This window comes from Rutilus rutilus (genome assembly GCF_951802725.1).
Source record: "Rutilus rutilus genome assembly, chromosome: 16".
Taxonomy (NCBI): Eukaryota; Metazoa; Chordata; class Actinopteri; order Cypriniformes; family Leuciscidae; genus Rutilus; species Rutilus rutilus.
This window is the reverse complement of record NC_140224.1, coordinates 7,495,794-7,517,801: the sequence shown is the minus strand read 5'-3', so window position 1 is coordinate 7,517,801 and position 22,008 is coordinate 7,495,794. Positions and strand designations below refer to the sequence as shown.

General features: G+C 37.1%; 1 protein-coding gene across 3 annotated transcripts; it reads right to left on the bottom strand.

Moving 5' to 3' along the window:
• Positions 1 to 240: 240 nt before the first annotated feature.
• Positions 241 to 20,070, bottom strand: rhobtb1 (Rho related BTB domain containing 1). 3 transcript variants are annotated; one of them, XM_084433645.1, is made up of 10 exons: positions 19,803 to 20,070; positions 17,617 to 17,812; positions 17,279 to 17,382; positions 10,314 to 10,499; positions 9,224 to 10,182; positions 8,498 to 8,616; positions 6,066 to 6,216; positions 5,484 to 5,572; positions 3,211 to 3,316; positions 241 to 2,442 (listed from the first exon to the last, which is right to left on the bottom strand). In XM_084433645.1, exons 2-10 carry the CDS (start codon positions 17,794 to 17,796, stop codon positions 2,273 to 2,275), a joined length of 2,064 nt encoding a protein of 687 aa, XP_084289771.1. In that variant the 5' UTR covers positions 17,797 to 17,812; positions 19,803 to 20,070; the 3' UTR covers positions 241 to 2,272. The 3 variants fall into 3 exon arrangements, with proteins under 3 accessions (XP_084289771.1, XP_084289773.1, XP_084289772.1); XM_084433647.1 differs by lacking the exons at positions 17,279 to 17,382; positions 17,617 to 17,812; positions 19,803 to 20,070 and adding an exon at positions 11,126 to 11,172; XM_084433646.1 differs by lacking the exons at positions 17,279 to 17,382; positions 17,617 to 17,812; positions 19,803 to 20,070 and adding an exon at positions 10,997 to 11,077.
• Between the last annotated feature and the right edge of the window lie 1,938 nt (positions 20,071 to 22,008).

The window sequence follows — 22,008 nt, the reverse complement described above, 5'->3', positions numbered from 1 at the left end:
AGGATAACGTCACAGAAAATTACTTTCACAACGATTTTGTCCGGCTGATGAATGATAAAAACATTCACAGCCAATCAGAATCCATCTTGCTTTAAAGAGCTCGAGCATTTATAGCAGCAGACGACAAAACTGCAGCATGCGCTTATAATAAACAGTTTTTGTGTGTTGGTGTGGACGCAAACATAGTTATCGTTATCTTCATAGTTATCGTTCTTGGTGAAAACAGGCCATTCATTTTTTGTAAATTCCGTTTCATGTTGACATCATCGATATGTCAGTTTATATGACCTCTATATAAACTGAATCAACAATAAATTGTAAATGTATTCAGCATTCTGCAACAAAAGAAAATTCTAAACTCTTTTAAGTCATAAAGTGAGCTGGATATGATCAAATTTAGGGCATGGCTTCAGCTAGCATGTATCATGATACTAAGCAGGGCAGCCGGTCTCGGAGCCCTTCCCAGCTCTACAGCGCCCCCACAATTTTCCAATATAAATCGATGGTAAAAAATGGAACTGCAACGCGCGCTAATTTAGAGCCATTGAGGCAGATTTCAGACTGTCCCACTTATTTTCACCTTACCCTATATAAACATTGCTCCAGACAAAGACAATATCAATCTGTAACTGTTTGGCATGTCTGTTCTTCCTATGTGGAGTACCGTATCAAATTAAAGCTAAATCCTTTAGGTTAAACATACTCATATGAAAAGCCTTTATATAGTTCTGTTGTGTTTGTTTTATGTTTGTTCTGAGAAGAGACATCACTTTCTTTTCCTCGCCGGAATTTGTAATATTCTAAAACATCATTCGGAGGCAATAAAGTTCTAAGCTAACATTCTATGCGTGTGTCATGTGTACTTAAAGCCTGTCAAATGACAAAAAGACCAACATGACATCATGACTTTGCGTAAACATACACGCCACTTTCCAGTCAAGTGGCGTGTTATCTATATGCATTTTGAGCTATCCGCGTGTATGTCCACGCCGTCATCTTCCGCGTGTATGTCTACGCCGTTAAATGTCCGAGTGATTCCGCGTGTATGTCTACGCCGTTAAATGTCCGAGCGAAACGAAGCAAAATGTATATCTACATCTGGGGAGCGATATTTTTTTACTAGGATGGTAGGGGAAGACTCATAAATGGTATTAACCCCAGTGACGGGTAGGTTTAGGGACGGGGTTGGGGTAAGTCATCTATATTTATATAGAGAGTAATGTAACGTTAAGTCAACGGCGTTGATAAACACGCTGAAAAGCGATTATGCGTGTTGATAGCACGCCAAAAATGGAAATACGAATTGGCGTGTCATACATACGCCATTTCATGAGATCAGTCTGACGTTCAAAACTAACTGCCACTATCTCACTAAACGATAACTAACATTAAAATCCTGATAGGTTGGAAATAGTTTTGCATCGCCTATCTCATATTTTTGTCACCATGACCTTTTTGGGGCTCCATATCATCCTATCTTTCCTGTTTCTTGACATTTTGTAAATAACCAAGTTATAATTAATCATTTTAAGTGCCTGAGTTTTACCAGAACATATTTCAAAAAAGACCAGGATATTCTTTTCCAGAAATGCATCCATTTTTTTGTTTTTGAAAAAGGAGTTCAAAATGTATTGCATAATAGGAATAACCCAGCTATTCATTCCTGTCCCTGCTATTTACATACGGCTGAATTCTGTAAGCTCTTACAATCACAATGATCAAACTACATCCATTATATTACAATCTACAGCAAGCCCAAATATCAAGTGCTCAAAGTTTTTGGTCATAATCCAAATCACAGGCCTCCCACATTACCCAAAATTTGCACAGAATTGCACAATGCTAATTTTGTAAATCAATGTATGTGCTCAGAATTTGTGGCATAATGAGCATTTTCCACTTAGATGACTTCATTTAACAGTGTTAATGCAAATATACAGTATATAGCACCTAAGTGAAAAAAGGAAATACAAGATAAAACAGATTCCTTAATCCTCTTAGTGTTTAAAGATTCTTATGTGTGTAACACAGTCAGATCACCGCTGTGACACAAACATGTCCGACACAACAGCACGATTATTAAAACGAATATTACACCATAAGGAATAGGCTTACATCACCTTCACAGATTTGTTGGCCAGCATTGATTGGACATTGAGATTGTGCTTCAAACCGATTGCTCGTTTAGAGTGGCCTGTTTCATCTTAGCAAAATAGGAAAAGAAGGAACATAAGAGCTTTGAAAATAAAACGAGCTTTAGAATGGTACAGACTCAAGCAACAGCAGGGGACGTGCTCCAGAAACACCAGCGTCGCCTCGAGTGATGTTTATTCAAAACCACATCCTCTTTCTCTCTCTCCTTCTTCACCCGCTGATAGTGATCTTCCTCCTTCAGATACCAGACCGGAGGCCAGCGGTGCTTCTCAAGATATTCCTGGTTTTCTGCTCACATTACAACACAAACCCAGAAAGATGTCAAGGGTGAATAATATACAACAAAGCTTAGGAAGCAGAAATGTATCCTCTTAAAGGAACAGTTCACCTAAAATTTTTAATTATTAAATTTGTTGCTTATTTACTTCAAAGGGACCTATTATGCCCTTTTACAAAGTCTTGATTTTGGTTTTAGGGTCTGCTAGAATAGGTTTTCATGTTTAATTGTAAAAAAAACACACTAATATTTGGAAAATATTCTAATATTTTGGAAAAATTTCTGTCTGTAACGCTCTGTTTACAGTGTGTGTTGTTATTGGTCAACCGCTTTGAGCGTGTTTGGAAAATGTCTAGTAGCTGCAAGTTTCAACACACTACTAACGCAAGTGAATTTTTCATGCTCAAACAGCAACTTTATACGAAAGAGCAAAAAAAAGCATAAAAGGTCCTATTTAAGTTGTATGCTGTCTGTAATGCACAAAAGGTAGAAGAACAACTTCACTGTCTCTATGAACTGTAGTGAAAAAGAGCAACGTAAGCATTTTTCAAACAATCTCCTTTTGTGTTCCATAGGAATAAAAACTAACAGCATATGGATTTGAAACATAATTTTCATTTTTGGGTGAACTATCACTTTAAGAGGACACTCTTAAAGACTCATCATAGCTACTTCTATGTAATAAAGCAAAGTTAAATGTAATTACAGGTGCTTTAAATCATGCAGGTCCAATGATGATGTTTGCATCTGTCTCATAATAGTTCAGGAAATGTTTTTACCCAGCAATTTCGACTTTATCTCTTTGCGGTAATTGGCACATATCCTGTTGTAATGGGTGCAGATGTAGTGTAAACACCAGGCAGCGAGTTGATTAGCATTATGGAACTGTCATCAAAACAAAGAGAATAAAAAAACAAGACGTTAACATTGTTTGTGTGATAAACAGTCACACTGTTATTTAGTCTAAATATTGGAATACAGTATGATCACTGTAAACACAGGGTGTCATCTTGTATTCTAAAATTATATTTTGTATTTTACTATGAGTTCTTGCTGCTACTGTCAAATCTTTGAAGGTTATTGCACAATTTAAGGTAGGCTAAAAAGAAAATTAAATGGTGCCAACAGTGCACGGGCTTATATAGCAACCTCAGGGTTGCTCCAAGCCAAGGCAATTATAACTGCAATACGTTTATTGTAGCTTTGGATAAAAGTATCAGATAAATTACATATAGTAGTTACAGTTATACAGAATACCAGATATTTACAGATATATTTACTTCTGTAATTTGCACCTGAAAAATGACAGCTGATTTTATTGTAGAGACAAAGAGTGTTTACATAAAACATGTTTCTGAAAGCTGTTAAATTACAGTAAAAATATTAAAGCAATACTCTATTTTCTACTAATGTTGCCAGTTGTTTACAGTAAATGTCTTTATGTGTATGCTTTAAAAAAAAAGAAAGTTTTTTATTCATTTAGTATATATTTACTAGGGCTGGGGAAAATAACACATTGATCTTGAGATACATCTCTGATTAATATGAAATGTTGAATGTGAGAGATTTTGAGAGAAAATTGGTTTGCGGAAAAGTGGTTTCCGCAAGTTCAACTGAAAATGCATTTTTTAATGACTTCTGCAGTCTCAAAATGATTCAACTCCTTCATGGCAAGCCTTTTAGTACATAGTAGAACACCCTTTTGCTGTTCTGACCTAATGCAAACGAGATGTATATCCAGACACCAGCTTCTGGCAGCGTTTCTGAGGAATCTTAGCCCATTCCTCATGAGCAATGGCCTCCAGTTCAGTAATATTCTTGGGTTTGCGTGCTGCAACCGCCTTCTTCAAATCCCACCAGAGATTTTCTATAGGGTTTATGTAGAATTTTCCAGGACTTCTTCTACAACCAAGCCTCGGTGGAATTTGAGGTATGCTTGGGATCATTGTCCTGTTGGAAGGTCCAATGACGCCCAAGCTTCAGCCTCTTCACTGACAGCATGACGTTTTCTCCTAGGATTTCCCGATACTTCAATGAATCCATCTTGCCTTCCACACGCTGCAGGTTTCCAGTGCCAGAGGATGTAAAGCAGCCCCAGAGCATCACAGAGCACCACCATGCTTAACTGTAGGGAGTGTTCTTTTCAGCATATGCTTCATTTTTCTTCCTCCAGACATACCGCTGATCCATAGGGCCGAAAAGTCCCAGTTTTGTGTCATCGCTCCACGGAACAGAATTCCAAAATCTCTGTGGCGTATTTATATTATTTTGAGCAAATTGGAGGCAACTTTTCTTGTGCTTTTGGGTCAGTAGTGGAGTACGTCTTGGAGTTTTGGCATGCATTTAGTACGCGCCTTATTGTGCAAGCTGAAACATCAGTGTCTGTTGCAACCAAGTCTTGCTGCAGGACTTTTGCAGTCACTCAAGGGTTATTTCCTGCCTTCTCATGAAATCTGGTTGCAGCTGTTGACGGCAATGTTACCTTCTCTTAACTTTTTAGATGATTCTTTTGACTTAACCATATTTCTAACATGCAGTCAAATGTGACAAACCTAGATAGTTCAGATATTTTATGTGTTCTTACACAAGCACACCTGGTGCAACTAATGAAGCCCTTGATTAGTTACATCAGGTGTGTATGAGATAACACCTGTTTTGCAGATTTGTGATGATGTGAGGGATTCTATTCAGGGGTTGAATATTTTGAAGACTGCAAAAGTCATTAAAAGTTGCATTTACAGTTGAATTTGGGGAAATCACTTGAAACATTTGTTGTGTTGAGCTATTTCAATTACTTTTGTTTGATTTGTCTGTAAATTTTGCCAGTAAGCCTGATTTGCAATGGGGGTTGAATCATTTCGATTATAGAACTGAATTTACAATTACAAGTTTTAATATTAGCAGCCGATTAATCGTGACTCACTACAACTATCCTATGTGATTAATTAGTGTTTTTGAAATGATCCACAGTACTAATATTTACATTTATACATTTAGCCGACACTTTTCTCTACTATTATTTATCCATTTTAATAACGAAGGATGGATTTACCTGAGCAAGCTCCAGATAGGTGAGTACCTCTCCATCGATATCCTGTCCATCTTTAGATGCTTTTAACAACTCGCTCACGGCGTATTGCTCTGAGGGGAGAAAATATCTGTTAAACAGAAGGTATATTCAGATGAGCTTTTCCCCACTGTCAAGTTTAAGCAAAGCAGCGTTATTCACACAGAATAATATTTCATATGATGCTTTGCTACTCTTGCAGACTGTAAATAATCTGACAGCGCACAAAAAAAGAAAATGTGTTTTCTCCGGGGCGGCGCAGGCTACGCAAAACCTGAGGTAAATAGCTGCATCTGGAGTCACAGATACATTTCAGCCTGTCACCACCACGTCATTAGATAACGTCTGCCAGACAGATTGTAGTGTGTGCCACACAAAGCTCTGCGGAGACATTCTCTTTTATTTGGCACCTTGACATCACTCGTTGCTAAGCAACACAGACCGAAAGGGCTCAAAGGCCTGTTTGCTTTGGATCTGAGGTGGTCAAATGGTTCTGTGCTTGAGGAATGCGTGTGGTGTCTTATGTGTCATTTGGAGCGTGTGGCAGGGCGTTGGTAGAAAGCTCACCTGTCAGGGCGATGAGCCGTGGAAGGCACAGTCTGTTGGCCAGGGCGATTAGCTCCATTGGGTCCAGGTCTGCCATGGGCGACAGCTGACTGGTGTAGAGATACTCGAGCACTGCCTGCATACATACCCTGCTGGTGTTGGGGAATGAGACCTGGCAACACATATGAACGTACGTCATTATAAAAATAAAAAAAAATTCCATTTGGTGCCACTAAGTCAGCGTGAAATAGCATTTACATCCCATTTACTTCTGAAATATGACATGAGTGAAATAGGAAATTGGTGGAAAAAATGTAGAACGAGACTTCGTGGGCATCTTTATATGAGAAGTGTTTGGAGAGGTTGAAAAATAAAAGGACTTGTGACATCTACCAAAGAGGAAAGTCAGTTAAAACGCGGAGCAAGTTATAAGTTGCACAAAAAACCTGCAGTTGTTACCTACAATATTGTTTTCTGCTCGATCTAACCTAATTTGTGAGGTTGATTTATTCAGACGACATAAAATTTTGACCTCAATCAAATTTACATGAAGTTGTTACCAGATGAAGCACATTTTTTAGGTTCCTTGGTCAATATAATAATATGTATTATTTTATATATTAAATATATTAATATAAATATTTTTATATACTACTATACATTGGTAAATATAATAATAATAATAATATGTATTATTTTATATATATATTTATTTATTTTAATATATAATAAAAATATATAATTATAAATATATTTATATATATATTATTTATATAACTATTATTAGTAGTATTCTTGATATTATTTATGTATTTATTTATTTTGTAATATAGTGTGTTGCTGAGTTTATTTCAGTAAGTTATTGTCGTTTTTTTGGGGATTAATAATCATGCTGAATATTTTTGAGACCAGTTAAATGTAAATAGGGCCAATTTTGATTTCATGTGGACTTTCACAGGATTTATGGGTGATTACAAAAGAAATGTAATACTCACACAAGAGATTTGAATTCGACCATTGAAGAAAAATTGCTCAAGAGCACCAACAATTAAAAAGATAAAAAATATATATATTTCAGAACAGAAACAATGTGTGTTTAGCAGTCTCTGGTCAGCTGATTGGAAACGGGACTTTTCAGTCTTTAATCTCTATGAAACGGATGGTCGGCTCACCAGCAGCCTAGCATTACTAAGCACATTTGAGCAGAACATGCAGATAGATGCTGCTACGTAACCCATTACATAATACTCTTCAAGGGCAAGCACAGTCTGTGTTTCGCTGGGGTAGTCAACCACTCCAAAAGAGAGCGCAAGAAAAAGAGGCATGCTCTCTCGGATTTGAGCAAGCACTATAGATAGACTTATGTCTGAAAGTAGGACGCTGCCTAAAATATAGCTGTCCCAATTGTTACACTGGCATGAAATGTCAGAGCACTAAGGCAAATAAAAATGACTGGCCATCATGCATTAAGTCCCATGTGCAAAAATGATCCATAGAAGAAAACAGATCACTGTCTCTGAATGACGTCTGCTTTTCCTCCTCAGGGAGGAAACTCGGTTTTATTCCACCTTGGCTTTATTCCACCAATTAAGGAGGAAATTACTGAACAGAGCCACAGATGAAAGCGTCTATTTGGACAGTGGAAGCAGGATTAAGTGTGCATGTGGCATCCGTGGAATCAGCAAAAAGCATAATGTTTGCTTCAAACAGAAGGAAGTAGCTTACCTGTATCGATGGTGCATCTCAGCTCATTAATTATGAATTATGCATGTCAATGGCTAGGCAATTATAATGAATTATTAATTATGATGCTATCTATACTATAAGGTTATTATCATTAATAAAATACAAAGACAAATATATGTAATCTGAAGTAACTCAATAAACACTATAGGTAAAATCTAAAGTAACACTTTAAATGTGCACTAAAATATAGACAAGAACTCAATATAGAGAAATTGAGTTCCAGATAAAAGGAAAACAGTTGTTTTCCAAATAAAAAAAATAAAAAGAGAATGAACAATTACTACAGATAAACTTAAATTGAAAATCAATGCAAAACAAAATGCAAATGAATGACATTTTTCAAAATGTAATAACCCTGCTATATTATAAATGTCTTGTAAGACAAACATCATTCACTCCAAAGCTCATAAGACCTGACAGATCATTCATCACCGCAAAAATAGATTTTCAAAACGTCACTTAGAGACACCAGACTATTTTAGTTATTCAAGAATTCGATGCAATTTGTTGACAAGCCAATGTCTGTAAAATGTGTCAGTGCGCATCTATTTGAGTATATATTCACATGTAAATGTCTGAGCGGTGTGACCTTGTACCATCTGTTTATGAACTGGCAGACTCATTACTGCTTAAGGATAAAGTAAAGATGTTCTGTAAACTTGTCAGTGCCCTAACTGGAGCTCATTAAACATTGTTTTCACACTCACCTCGTCATTTGCACTCTCCATGAAAGAGCCCCCAAATAAGGCAGCCATCCAGTCACAGCTTGAGATCAGCAGTGGTTTGTGGGCGTTAATTGTGCCATCATCCAAACTGAACACCACATCTGCAAAGACAGTCCAACACACCATGAGTAACTGCTCTTTACAAAGTAATCTTTTATAGCATCTTTGCTATCCCATTTTATACCACTAAAACTAATGCTTTATCACATCAACAACAGTGTTGGAAATTAAATAACTGAATGTAGTGACGCTATTAATATCTATATTTTTTATTAAACATGCTGCTTTTAATGAAATACTTATCCAATAAGCAGCTGTATAGCATGACAAACTGCAACATCGCTCATAGCTTGAATGTAATTAGCAGCTTTCTTATGACTTGACTGTAGTTACATGTACATTTATCCATTTTTTAAAGCAACAAGGTATAACATTCAGTCCATGCATTCACTGGGAATCAAACCCATGACCTTGAAGTTGCTAGCACTGTTTGAGCTACATAGTACATACCTGTAGTTGAAATACTTTCAATTATGAAAAGCTTGTGGCTTGGTATTCTATTAAAAAGTAATTTCCTCAACAATACATTTCAGGAGGCTTGCAGATGTTGTAGCAGATGTAGCAGATGTTGAAATAATCATTTTCAAGTGAGACGCTACTTTCTCAATCAATGTAAGATAAATTAAACACATCTGGGTTCCTTAATACCTGTGAAATTATTCTTGGCGAGACACTCTTTGATTCGGTTTGCCTTTCTCACATGGAATGCTTTTGTGATCTCTTGATTCATGAAGCCCTCATTGTTCATGATATTCTCCACCATCATCCTGAGATCAAACACTTCTAGGATCTCTGCAATCTGGGCGATCTTCATCAGGTCCTTCTCCTTTTCATCCAGCTCACCAGTGTAGAGGAAGCGTAGGACGGCACTGAATGGTCCATTGTGGATGGAATGATCCATCTTCACAACAGTCATAAGAGCCGGCGTACCCGTGACTGGGTTGATCACGTTCTCCTTGTGGATGCTGTAGAAAGCCTTGCTCCAAGAGGCCAGGGACAGCCTGGTGCGCCGGTGCATCCCACTTAAACTCATCACCTTGAGGGTACCATCACTCTTGGATGCCCGGAGCGAGCAAGGCGAAAGGTTGGGGAGAACAGTGACGTCCTCTTCTGTGTCCAGGCTTAGTGTGCGCATCAGTTGATCCCGCCTGTGACGCTCTGTTACCACCAAGCACTGGGACTCATCCGAGAAATCCATTTGAAAGAGGTCGAAGAATTTGGACGATGAGGTAGACAGGTAGATCCTGTGGGCAAACAAGTGGACGTGTTCCTGAATGATGAACATAACATCAGCGCACAGGGGGCTTTCAAGAAGTTGCCTCGGGCCATCCCGGTTTTTGGCTGGGCACTCTGGGATCTTAATGAGTGGTGGAGGTGCTTTGGGTGGCAAAAATGGTGCCTGCAGCAGTGGCTTCTGGACCTTCCTCAGATGGGACTTCCAGAACTGTAGGTGGCGTCTGGAGATGAGGGCTGCTCGAATTGCATTATCAAAGATATCCTTGATACCAAACTGGTCGAAAACACTTGTCTCGTAGTATGGGATGCCAAGCTCTTTGGCTACCTCCCTTCCACTCTCTGGAGGCAAAATATCTCCAGGTTTAATAGGCCTGTGAGAGACAAATAAATACAGTCAGTTCTCGCATTAATATGACAGGGCAACTGGTTAAAGCGTATGCAACTTCGGGAGTTTTCATAGGAATTGCAAAGGAATAGGGACAAGGGCTTTAGTTACCAGTACCTTGATAATGGTCGCCTAGCTCGATTGACTGCCTCCAGGTCAGCATAGCGCAAGTCCAGCTGGCAACCGACCAAGATGACTGGTGTGCGTGGACAGAAGTGCTTGATCTCGAGGTACCACATGGTTTTAACATGATGTAGAGAGTTGGGATTGGCGATGGAAAAGCAGAGAACCACTACGTCAGACCTTCGAAAGTGAAAGGTAAAAAGGAAATCAGGTAATTTTCCAATGAAAACTTGTCTGTGCAACAACACAGGACAAGACACCACGTAACACGCATGCTAACAGGATTTTAAGCCAAGAGTGTCTTATGTGACAGGTGCCAAGCGGTATCCGTAGAAACATCACAGTCCTTCAGTGTTTGGTGGACATGCAAAACCTGCAATATTAATGCCAGCCTGACATTGACTCGTTGACAGCACGCAAAAAGATTGCCTTTAGTTTAGACACACCGGATGCCCAAGACTACAAACTCCTTTGGCAATGCTTTTTTGGCTGCATCTGTGAGGACTAGAACAAACATGGTCAACAAAACAGACAAAACAAAAGCACAAAGAGGATGACATGCAGACATTCTGGCGCACTGCTGGCATACCTTCCTGAAGCAAGATTAGTACAAAGTCTATCCTGGGGAGGGGAGCAACACCCGTCACCACACAAGTAGGTGAATAATGTATAATCACCCGTTTGCCATCGTCCACAAAAGGAATCGTGCATTTCTTGCTGACTGGGCAAGCAAAGGTCTCAGCTACCACACCACATACTTGGCAATGCAGAGAATTATGGAGATGCTAGCAGGCTTGACGACTTACAGTGTCTCTCTTATGTTTCACAGGCTTGCATAAAGATCATAGGAGCCCTACAAACAAAAAGAGGCACAGAACAATGCTACATAATAATTTGCCTTTGTAGTCAATGACAGTTCAGGGAAATCTGTCTGAAGGAGAACAACATTACTTCCACAATCTTTAATGACAAGTCCAAAGATACAGATAAAGCCCAGAGTCTGATATCAAGCAGCTTTTAAGACGTGAGGTTGAAGATATCTGAACACTTTGATATGGCACAGCATGGTCCCAATAATTGCTAGGCTAAAGACTATCCTGCCTGCAGTAATTGTTTGCTGACATCTCGGGTCGAAATGGGGCTCTTGGCAGATCACCCTAGTGCTCTAGAGACAAGCCTGTTTTGATGTTAAGCCAAAATCAATGCACTTCTGGTAAAACATGTAGCACTTATTTGGACTTCATAATGTCTTGGGAGGGCCAGCATGGATGCAGTTTGCCCTCACTCAACAATAACTCCCTCAACCTGAATAAATGAGAGTAAATCAGCCTATAAGCAGCGATTATCCTTATTAACCATACATCAATCCAGGAAGTAAAATCATCTTAATTAGCAATAAAACGAAACACACTAACAGAAGGAGTCATTTGTAAAATTGCTACATCCATGCAAAAGGGTCTTTGTCTCCTTTAGGTAAACTCATGTAGACTGATTGCGGTAAAGGTTGTATTTTTCCACTGTCAACAATGTCAGCTAATCACCCAGATTTATGACTTCTCTTTCACTGAGTTGTTTCTTTTCGTTTATCACAAAACAAACCAGTCACTCAGCAAGAGATATGTAAGTATATACTGTGTGAGAGTGAAAATGTTTAAATAATTGATATGTTGCAATTGTGTTCTTCTAAGATGAGGAAGAACTTGATATTCAGGAGCGTTTGTTAGGCCACTTCAAGTGGAGTTGTTGTATAATTTATATGAATATTTGACGGCAGGGTGAAAAATGCGTCTCTTCCAGTCAGATTTTGGGATCAGAACGATCTATTCTATAATATTTGTTTTTGTTTTTAACATTTACTCACTCTCATATTGTTCCAAACCTTTCTTCTGTGAAAGTAGAAATGCATCAGTGTTTTGTTTGTTTGATTGTCTATATCTTCTGCTCCACAGAAGAAAGAAAGCCATACAGATTTGCAATGTCATGAGGTTTAGTAAAGGATGGCAGAATTTTCATTTTTGGTTGAGCCATCCCTTGAAATGTTACATAACGTGAGATTTATCATTTTTCATGAATAAATCATATCTTTTAGTCTGCGTCCATAAAATTCCAAAATGAGATGATGCAGCATTCATTTTTTTCCATTATATAATATTATTGATACTGTGATATAAGCATTTATTCATGCTGCCCTCCCCTACTATTATCCTGTGCTCATAAAGCAGGACACACATTTCTCACGCTTCTATTTGGTAGTTACAAACAGGACATGGGGATTCTAAAAGAGGTGTAGGACTTTAGAATCTGGTTCCTAAATGATGGGCTACTGCTAAAGACAACAGAGTGCACCACTAACACGTTGAAGCCCTGAGTAGTGAACATCTAGAGGTCATTCTTTAAGTCAGAGCCAAGCTTTATGACTCCAGACCTCAGTGTCTTGGTGTTATTTTAGGACGCAATAAAGCAAGGAAGACTAAAAATATAATTCCATTGAACATGACTGAGAGCAAGTTAGGGAGCAAGGCATGCTCTCCAGCCACAAGTCAGGTGTGTTTGATTGAAGTAGTCTAGTGTATCTGGATTGAGATGGGTTTAGCAATAAATCATGTCATACTCTTTCTCTTGTAGGGTAAATATACAGACAACCTTTCTTTGGATTTCTAAAGTCTCTCTTCAGACTGTCAGAGGGAAGAATCGGGTCATACTCATCCTGTTGAACACCATCTGTTAAACAACTCCAAAAGGACATAAGAACTGAACACTCCAGGAATATAATTTCTCTGAAACGGATTATTGGACTGCGTCTCATTCCCCTCTCTAGCTGGTTTGAATCAGTATATCATGAACGTGAATTTGGGTGCTAACAATCCACTAAGCACTGGGACACTGATGACTAAATTACATTTGACATGACAAGATCACTCAATAAAATGTAAATGATATATATCAAAAACATCGCTTTATAACAAGGCATGAGCTCCAGGTATTATATTACAGCAACATAAAGTAAATATAGCGATCAGATGATGCCCTTTTTTCAAAGTGCATTCTGGGATTTCATAGGGACCGAACTTTAGAGGAAATGACTTTGATTCCCTCTGCAGTCACGAACAGTAATATTGAACTAGGCAGTGGATTAACACACACCCGGTAGTGTAATATCGTTAGTTAAGATGTTTCTGCCATCTCTTACTAAAAATGTAATTTTGTTTAAAAAAAACTTGCTGAATAATAAGTGAGGTTTACCATGAATATAACACCAACCATAATACCTTTCAGTAGAAACTGGCCAGATATCAGTAATATTACCTAAATGTGTTTGTTTTATTAACAGTTAAACAAAAAAAGAAAAAGACCCTGATTGAAATAGCAATAATAAGAAAATGAATGCTGCATGCTAAACACATCTGTGAACATAACATAATTGATGCTAATTATGTTACCACCACTATACCAAAATGAGAACATTCTATGTTTATTCAGTTCTGAAAATGCCATAAAAAGAAAGCATGAGAAGCAGTGAGCGTGTGATGAATGCAAAGAAACACCTCATTAAACAAGTGCTTGACACAAAATGGCCATGAGTTAACATAACAGTGCTCAGCTGTCATGTTCGGCACACATTCAGTTGCAAATAGCTCAGTGTCTGATGTCAGAGCGAATGATGAAAGCATATGATGGCAAGATGCTTCCTGTCTTTCTGTTCAGTAAAGTGGCGGCATTTGTGAACTGAAGAAGCAATTCAATTTTTTCTCTGGTAATTTGTTGAGATATTAACTATAGAGCACTGTGACATTTTCTCATGCATACCCTCATATTTATTTTATTTAGTTTAATCTGAGTCACACTGATTGCAATAATAAATAAATAAATAAATAAATACAATGCACAAAAATTTAGTTCACCCAAAAATGAAACTTTTGTCATCATTTTCTTTCATGTTCTTTCACACCTACAGTATATGACTATATTTGAAGAGTTCAGATGCAAAAGCCTCTGAGTGCCATCTGAAATTTTCTTCTAGAATGATCATTATTATAAACCTTGCATATTTAAGTTAAGTCATTTCACTTAAATTACAATTAACAGGTAATTTGCATTGCCATTTAAGTGAAATTATTGAACTTAACCCTCAGAGAGTCTTCGGTCACTTCTGACCGAATAATTTTCTGTTTTGAATTTTTAAAAATCACAGCTTCATCAGAAGGTTATGATACTTGGTGACTTTTATGGCATTAGGTATGTGAATACAAAAAAAAATTGAGGTCATGATCCGAGCATGCTAAGTGGTCGTAAAAAAAATAGTCACACTCAGTGTCTTCGGTCAAAAATGACCGACCCATAGGAAATGAATGGGAAATTTACAAAAACACAAAAATTCTCAGAATTTTTGTCTGTACAATCTACAAATCGGCCACGATTCTAAAAAAAAGTACACCGCAGTAAAGGGGTGACACTCTACAATATCAAGAGCGCAAAAAATTCACACCCACCCACACACACACACATACAAACACACTTTTATACACATACACACCAATAAATTCAGATTACAAAAAATCTGTTTTGAATTTTTAAAAATCACAGCTTCATCGGAATGTTACGAAACTTGGTGACTTTTCTTGAGTTCATGATCCGAGCATGCTAAGTGGTCATAAAAAAAATAGTCACACTCGTGGTCTTCGGTCAAAAATGACCCCCATAGGAAATGAATGGGAAATTGACAAAAACACAAAAATTCTCTACAAATCGGCCACGATGCAGAAAAAAAGTGCTCAGCAATGAAGGGGTGAAACTCTAAAACATCAAGAGTGAAAAACATGACATAATTAATAATTATAATTAATATATATATATAATTAATATAATAATTATTAAAATTATTAAAATAATAATTAATAAAATGTTATAAACCTTGGCAAAAAGTATTATTTGAGAATTTCTAAAAAAATACATTCAATCCACATCTTAAAAGTAAGTAATTTGGTCCAAAAACAACTAGAATTCACAAGCATCTCCATTTAGAGCTATACAGGCATCTAGTGGTAAACCCATGCAATAACATGATTTATTTCATTTTATGTTTAATAAATTGATTTTTTTTTCTTTTTTTTTTTCTGAAAGCCTAGTCTCTATTTTAACCGAAAATACTGTATAAAAAAAAAAAAATTGAAAAAATTGAAAAAAAAAAAATTAATCATTATTTTCAATGGCAAAAAATGGACTATAACTAATGCATAAATATTAATAAGTTCAATCAAATTGTCTCAAAATACTAAATTAAAAAGAATAAATATTATAGAACAAAAATAAATTGCATTGGTTTTTACTGGGATGGAGGAAGTTTCATTTTTAGGTGTCCGGTCACTTCTGACCGGGAAGGCACTGAGTGTGACTGCTAAACGAAGACTCTCTGAGGGTTAAATATACGAGCTTGATAAAAATGATCATTCTAGAAGAAAATTTCAGATGGCACTTAGAGGCTTTTGCATCTGAACTCTTCATTTCTTCTGAGGAACACAAAAGAAGATGTTCAGCACTATATTCACACTGCTCTATTTTCTATACAATTAAAATGAATGGTGAACAACAAAAAACACCTGCAAAAGTAGTAATGCAATAGCTAGGGTGTCAGAACTGAAATCTAAACTTTTATTCTTAAGTATCAAGCTCTCAAATCTTATTTGGAAATGCACATATATAACATGGTAAGTGACAGACAAATAATGTTACGTGTACGTTGCATTCAAAAGGTATCGTTCACCCAAAACTTTTAATTCTGTCATCAATTACTCACCCTCATGATGTTCCAAACCCGTAAGACTTTTGTTCATCTTCGGAACACAAATGAAGATGTTTTTAATTAAATTTTAAAACTAATCCATATGAACTGAGCAGATTAGTCCAACATTTTCTGAAGACACACTATCGCTTTATATGCTGAACAGATTGAATTTAGGCTTTTATTCAAAAATAAACATTCAACTCACACATCACATCAGTTGTTGTAAATGGAAGCTCATGCATGCTTGCTTGATATGTGAGAACCAATGAGGTTCATTCTCGTGTTACGCAGCACGTTTGAGCTTCAGCATGAACCAATGAGGTTTGTTCTCGTGCGTCAAGCAGGCTCGGTTGAGGTTTTATTTATGTTCGCTGATCAATGTTTATATGTGATTAAAAGACTAAATTAAATCTGTTCATCATATAAAGCGATTGTGTCTCTTCAGAAAATTTGGACTAAACCGCTCAATTCATATGGATTAGTTTTACGATCTCTTGAACTTTTTTAAGTGGTAGTTGCATAGCTGTCAATGAAAGGACAGAAATCTCTCAGATTTAATTAAAAGTATCTTCATTTGTGTTCCGAAGATGAACGAAAGTTAGGGTGAGTAAATGATGACAGAATTTTCATTTTTGGGTGAACTATACCTATTAAATTCGGCAACCTACGTGTCCCACAGAATTATTAGTATATGTTGTATTATTATATGTTATTTCATAAATATTAAATAACAGTAAACGCTTTATAAATCCATACAACTATAGCAACAGATGACTATTATTCGTTACACAGAAAAGGGTAATGGCATGGGTTGATATTTGGTTTGCCAATCAGTGGAAAGGGCCGTTTCATGCCCCCCTACACAAGGAAGTTGAATACTCAAGATGAACCTAAAAAATTAAGTTGAAATCTTTTTTTTTTTTTTTGCTTTCAGTATTTAAAAAACCAAATAAATGTACACGGACCAGCACAGACCAAGAAGCATTACCTTTGAATATACTTAAATATTTTAAAATAGAATATTTGAATGTTGATTATTCTGAGAGATTCATGGTGCATTTTGTTCATTTTAGCTTAGCTTAGCTTTAGCTTAGCTTTTCATTTTTGGGTGAACAATTCTTTAAAGCTAGCCTCACTATTACACAGGAAGTGCAAATCAAACAGAATGTATTTGTACCTCCCGTAGGCGAAGCGTCTGTCTTTGTGATGGTCTCCAAAGGTATCCCATAGCCGGAGGGACACACTTACGTCATCCACAACATCTCTGGAACGCTCTAAGACCTACAAGGAGTCATAGCGTTAATTCGGCTTTTAAAGTAGCACCCCTGCCCCGGAGCAAAGAAGACCACAGGCGTATTTGATCTTTTTCTGTAATCTGTTTCCCTTCTGCCAGCTGAAATTTAAATGAATCCTGACAGAAGCAAATCTGGGGATCATGCGCTCATTATCTCCAGCCATGGGCCTGACGTAATGCAATGATAATGGCAAGGTAATTTTAATTGAGACAAGATTTACCTCTTGACAGACTCTGTACTGGTCGATGGCCCAGACGGTGGGTACATGGGTGGCCAGCAGTTGGTACTGGGTCAGGGTAGTGTTGCAGGCCCGGGCACAAATAAGGCGAGTCTTCCCCACGGCATTGTCTCCTACAACAACACACTTGATGGTCTCTACGTTGGGTCTTTCGTAGTCCATACTTAACTTTAGCACCCTATGACAAGAGGAATTATTGTACAACAATTCATAACGACGCACATTCATACTGGTATTTCATTTCAGAAAGCAGAAGCCGCAGAGAGCGTTGACCTTGCCGTGGGTCAATGAAACCTCAATATAATACAGGACTTCTTGTTTTCGCATTCCTAAAATAGTTGCCCTACATTATATCCACTTATTCCTGCTGAGTGGGACAAAACACAACCCATATGACTTTCTTGACAGATGCAGTGTGCATGACTGCAAATATAAAGATCATTTTAATTAAAAACTAAAAAATTTGAAATGTAAAGTCGAAATATTTGCTAACAATATAAGGGTGTGTTTAATGACAGCTCTGGTAATTATCGGCTGTTAAGTCTTTGGCAGGTGCATCTAATATAATCATTAAATAATAACATTAACAGTAAAGATAATCCATGTGGTATTATTACTAAATATTGAAAGCATACAATTATTTCTCATGTCTTAACTCCAAGGGGAAAAACACGTCTGATTACATAATACAATATTAAATTACTGATGTGGCCTTTTATCACTCCAATTAGTGCTGATACATGATGCAGCATCACCTCTAATTTTCACCTTCACACCTTCAATACATCTTCCACTGGATTTTTTGTTAAAGGTGAGGTGTAAAAAAGCATTCTCTGCAAAATCATCACTGAGACTTTAATTCCTATACCTCAAAAATGTCTTAACAGTGATGTCAATCAGCATAGATCAGCAATCTGTAAACTTGTGCATTAAAAATTGGATTAAGGCATGTGTATTCATTCAGCATGATGACAAAACTTCCATGCATGCACCTCTGTGCTCTCTATAACTACCACAGTGTTATCCACTCATCTTTTATGGTGGATACAGTACGAAGACAGAGTCATTGGCATTTTTTTTGCAATTTAACTTTGAACAAATAATGAGGTTTTAGCAAGAATCAGTTCTGAGTTCTTGGAAAAAAATCCCACCCACTAAAATTGCTGTCTTAAATATTTTATTAAAACCAAAGTGGTACCCAGGTTTACTGCATTTTTCCAACCACTTACAATTACAGATGAAGAAAGCCATGTTGAATCGAGTAGAAATGGAAAAGTAAATGGGTAGTAAGAAACAAAGTCGTGATTTTTATTTAAAGCACATAAATCTGGAGTGACTATCGCATTCAAGTTTGAACTTGCAGAACAGTCATACAAAAACCTACTAACCCTAACTGCAGAATCAAGAGATATTGCAGTGTGTATGTCATATAAATTAAAATGTAAGGTAACAGTTTATTTTAAGGTGACATATTTACACTTTACTACATGTACTTACTATAGTAATAACAGTAAATTATGCATAAATACAAGTAACTAACCCTAAACCAAACCCTATAGTAAGTAGCCTACATGTAGTTAATTAATAGTACTCGGTACTTATTTGAGTAAGTACAATGTAACTACATCTTAAAATAAAGTGTAACCGAATGTAAACATACAACAACATTAGAGCACACAGTGAAACGTGGAAGCATGCAGGTGTCCATATAAGGCGTCATTCATATCTCATCTGACCCTTAAAAATTATGACCCCAAGTTGACATTTTATTATTATAAATGTGAATAAAATAAGTTAATTTAGATGCTACCACACAAAGCACATTTTTTCATTTATTTATTTATCGTTTATAGATGAAACATTTTCATTGCTGAAAATGCAAATAGTAATGTAGTAAACTTGCAAAGCATTTATGTTGTGCATTTTTACCATAGCCGTATGGAGAATACTGACATTTCTCCACATTGTCCACGAAATGTAATTTTGGGAAATAATTCCATAACCAACAAAAATTATATTATAATCGACTTATAGCCTAGCATATAAACAATACATCGTTGTCTCTATTTAAGAAGTTGATCAACTGTCCTACAAGGTGCATGATGAATTACACGAGGACACCACCCTGCAAACAAAAGCCATCACACGCTGGACACAAGCATACGTACCGTGTCTTTGTGATGTGAGTGTTTATTGTTGTCAGAAGTCAAGAATTCTGAATACAGTGACTGCAGCTTGCTGATGTTATGAAAGAACAATCGCTCGTCGCTAGCTGGGGAAATGCTGCAAAACCATCTCCTAACCGCCACTACGTCCCCGTTTGTGCGCAAAAAAAGTTAATTCCTATATACTTGCAAGCGTATAGACGGGTAAATAAGCGGGGATATTGTGTCCTTCCCGGTCGCGAGGCTCTTTGAGAGAATCATCATCTGTCGCGAGTCAGATGCGGCTTCCATTGTGACGTCAGAGAGCCGGTGCTATTAATAGCGCGCGCGTACGATTTCATTCAGGAAAACAAGGTGCCTCATATGTGCTGTGAGACAAACAAGAGCATCAGCCAGCGTCTCGAAGAAGCTCATTTTCACTGGAACACAAAGCAAACCGTGTTCATTTAATATAAGAATCATCTTAAAGGTGTTCAAATTGAATTGCTTATGCTACTTAGACTTGACATATGACTGCATAAGTGCCAGTCACTATCAAGGCTGGTAGCCATTTAAGTCTAACTCTGTACAACAAGGCATTATGCTGTAAATCTCCACAGGATATTAAATGTATTCTGAATTTATTTTACAAGCACAGTCAGACACACACACAAACACACTTCTTTACACTCTGATTAGATGCTAAATGACAGAAGGGTCTGTTGTCTATCATTTTAATCCAAATAAGTAGATTACTATTGTCGTGGAAATTCTTAATATGAATACAACCTACTTAATCTGACTTCTTCTCCAGTTCTCCAGTTGTTAAAAATAATAACTACAGTATTCCAATGTAATTTCCTGAATCCTTACAATACAATACTTCCCTGAAGTAAGGTGACAGTGTCCCGTCAAGAAGCTACTATCACTAACTCAGTCACACTTGAGCTGTTTCTTTTGTTGTCTTTTGAGCATAGAATCTTTAGTAGGCTACTTCTATTATAGATGTTTTGTTGTTGTCTTTCTCAGCTGCAGAGTATATATACCTGACACGACTCCCAAGTTGCTCTTTGCAGAAATGAAGTTTTATATCACTGGCCAAAACAACCTGTGTGAGTCTCCTGAATAGAAAGATACATGTACATTTAAATCATACAGTTGAGTAAAAATCAATGTCACACAAGTCTTCTTCACTGTGATTTGTTCTGGTGATTGGTTTGTAATGATCTAAGCTAGTCATATGACTGTTAGTTCTACTGTGTTAAGCACTTTTTGGGTAAGTATATATGGTCTTTGACCTGAGCATCGTCTGCATTTCTCTGTACATTTAATGTTGAAAATACCTATTACATAAAATAATTCTATCACACCATAAACTCATTTCCAATATTAGCATCTGCATGTATAGTGGATTAGTTAAAACCTGATTGGCCGATTAGTTCAGTTTCATAACACCATATACCCAGTGTACGTCAAAATAGCCTGGACCTGTGAATCTAGTAAAAGAACAGACCTAATTCTAGCAATTTCCTCTGTCTTTTTTACTTGCTCAGAGAAACACAACTCAAATTATGAATGAAACCAGGGCGGCGGCGCCAGACCCACATCCAGAGATACTGCAGGGCCTGTCTCATTCCTATAAGCCCAGAGGATGTTTTTGAATCATGCATGAAGTGTGTGATGTAGATTTATTTATAACTGCTTGGAGCCTGATCCCTTGGTTTACTGGAGGCAGTAACTGAATGAAGGCAAAGTTGAGTGGGACACATCCTGTAAACAGGATTATTCAGCTTCAGTATTGTGATGTCTTAGGCAGCCTGCTTGTCAAGTAGGTGATATCATGTGGTGCATAACATATAAGTAAAAATTTCCAGTGTTTAATACGTAATCCTTCAAATTAATTCAAATAATTCATGTATAAATACCTTCTATGACCCAGTTGTCAGACTCATTTGATATTTTGTGCATAACTAATGAGCGTCAGTGCGCCTCAGTTTGTTGACAGTTCTAAAAATGCACAAAAAAGAAAACATTATTTCTATTCCATAACCAATGAGGCATCATGAATGAAGCATTTCCTCAATAATCCGCCGTCTCATTATGATTGCAAATACCAAAATTATGATAATATACTTTGTGCTTCATAGGGCAAAAAATTATTTTACATTTGGATTTGCTCTGTGATATAGCGGGGCCCTTTTTCCAGATCCTGATCCTGTGGTTAATCAAG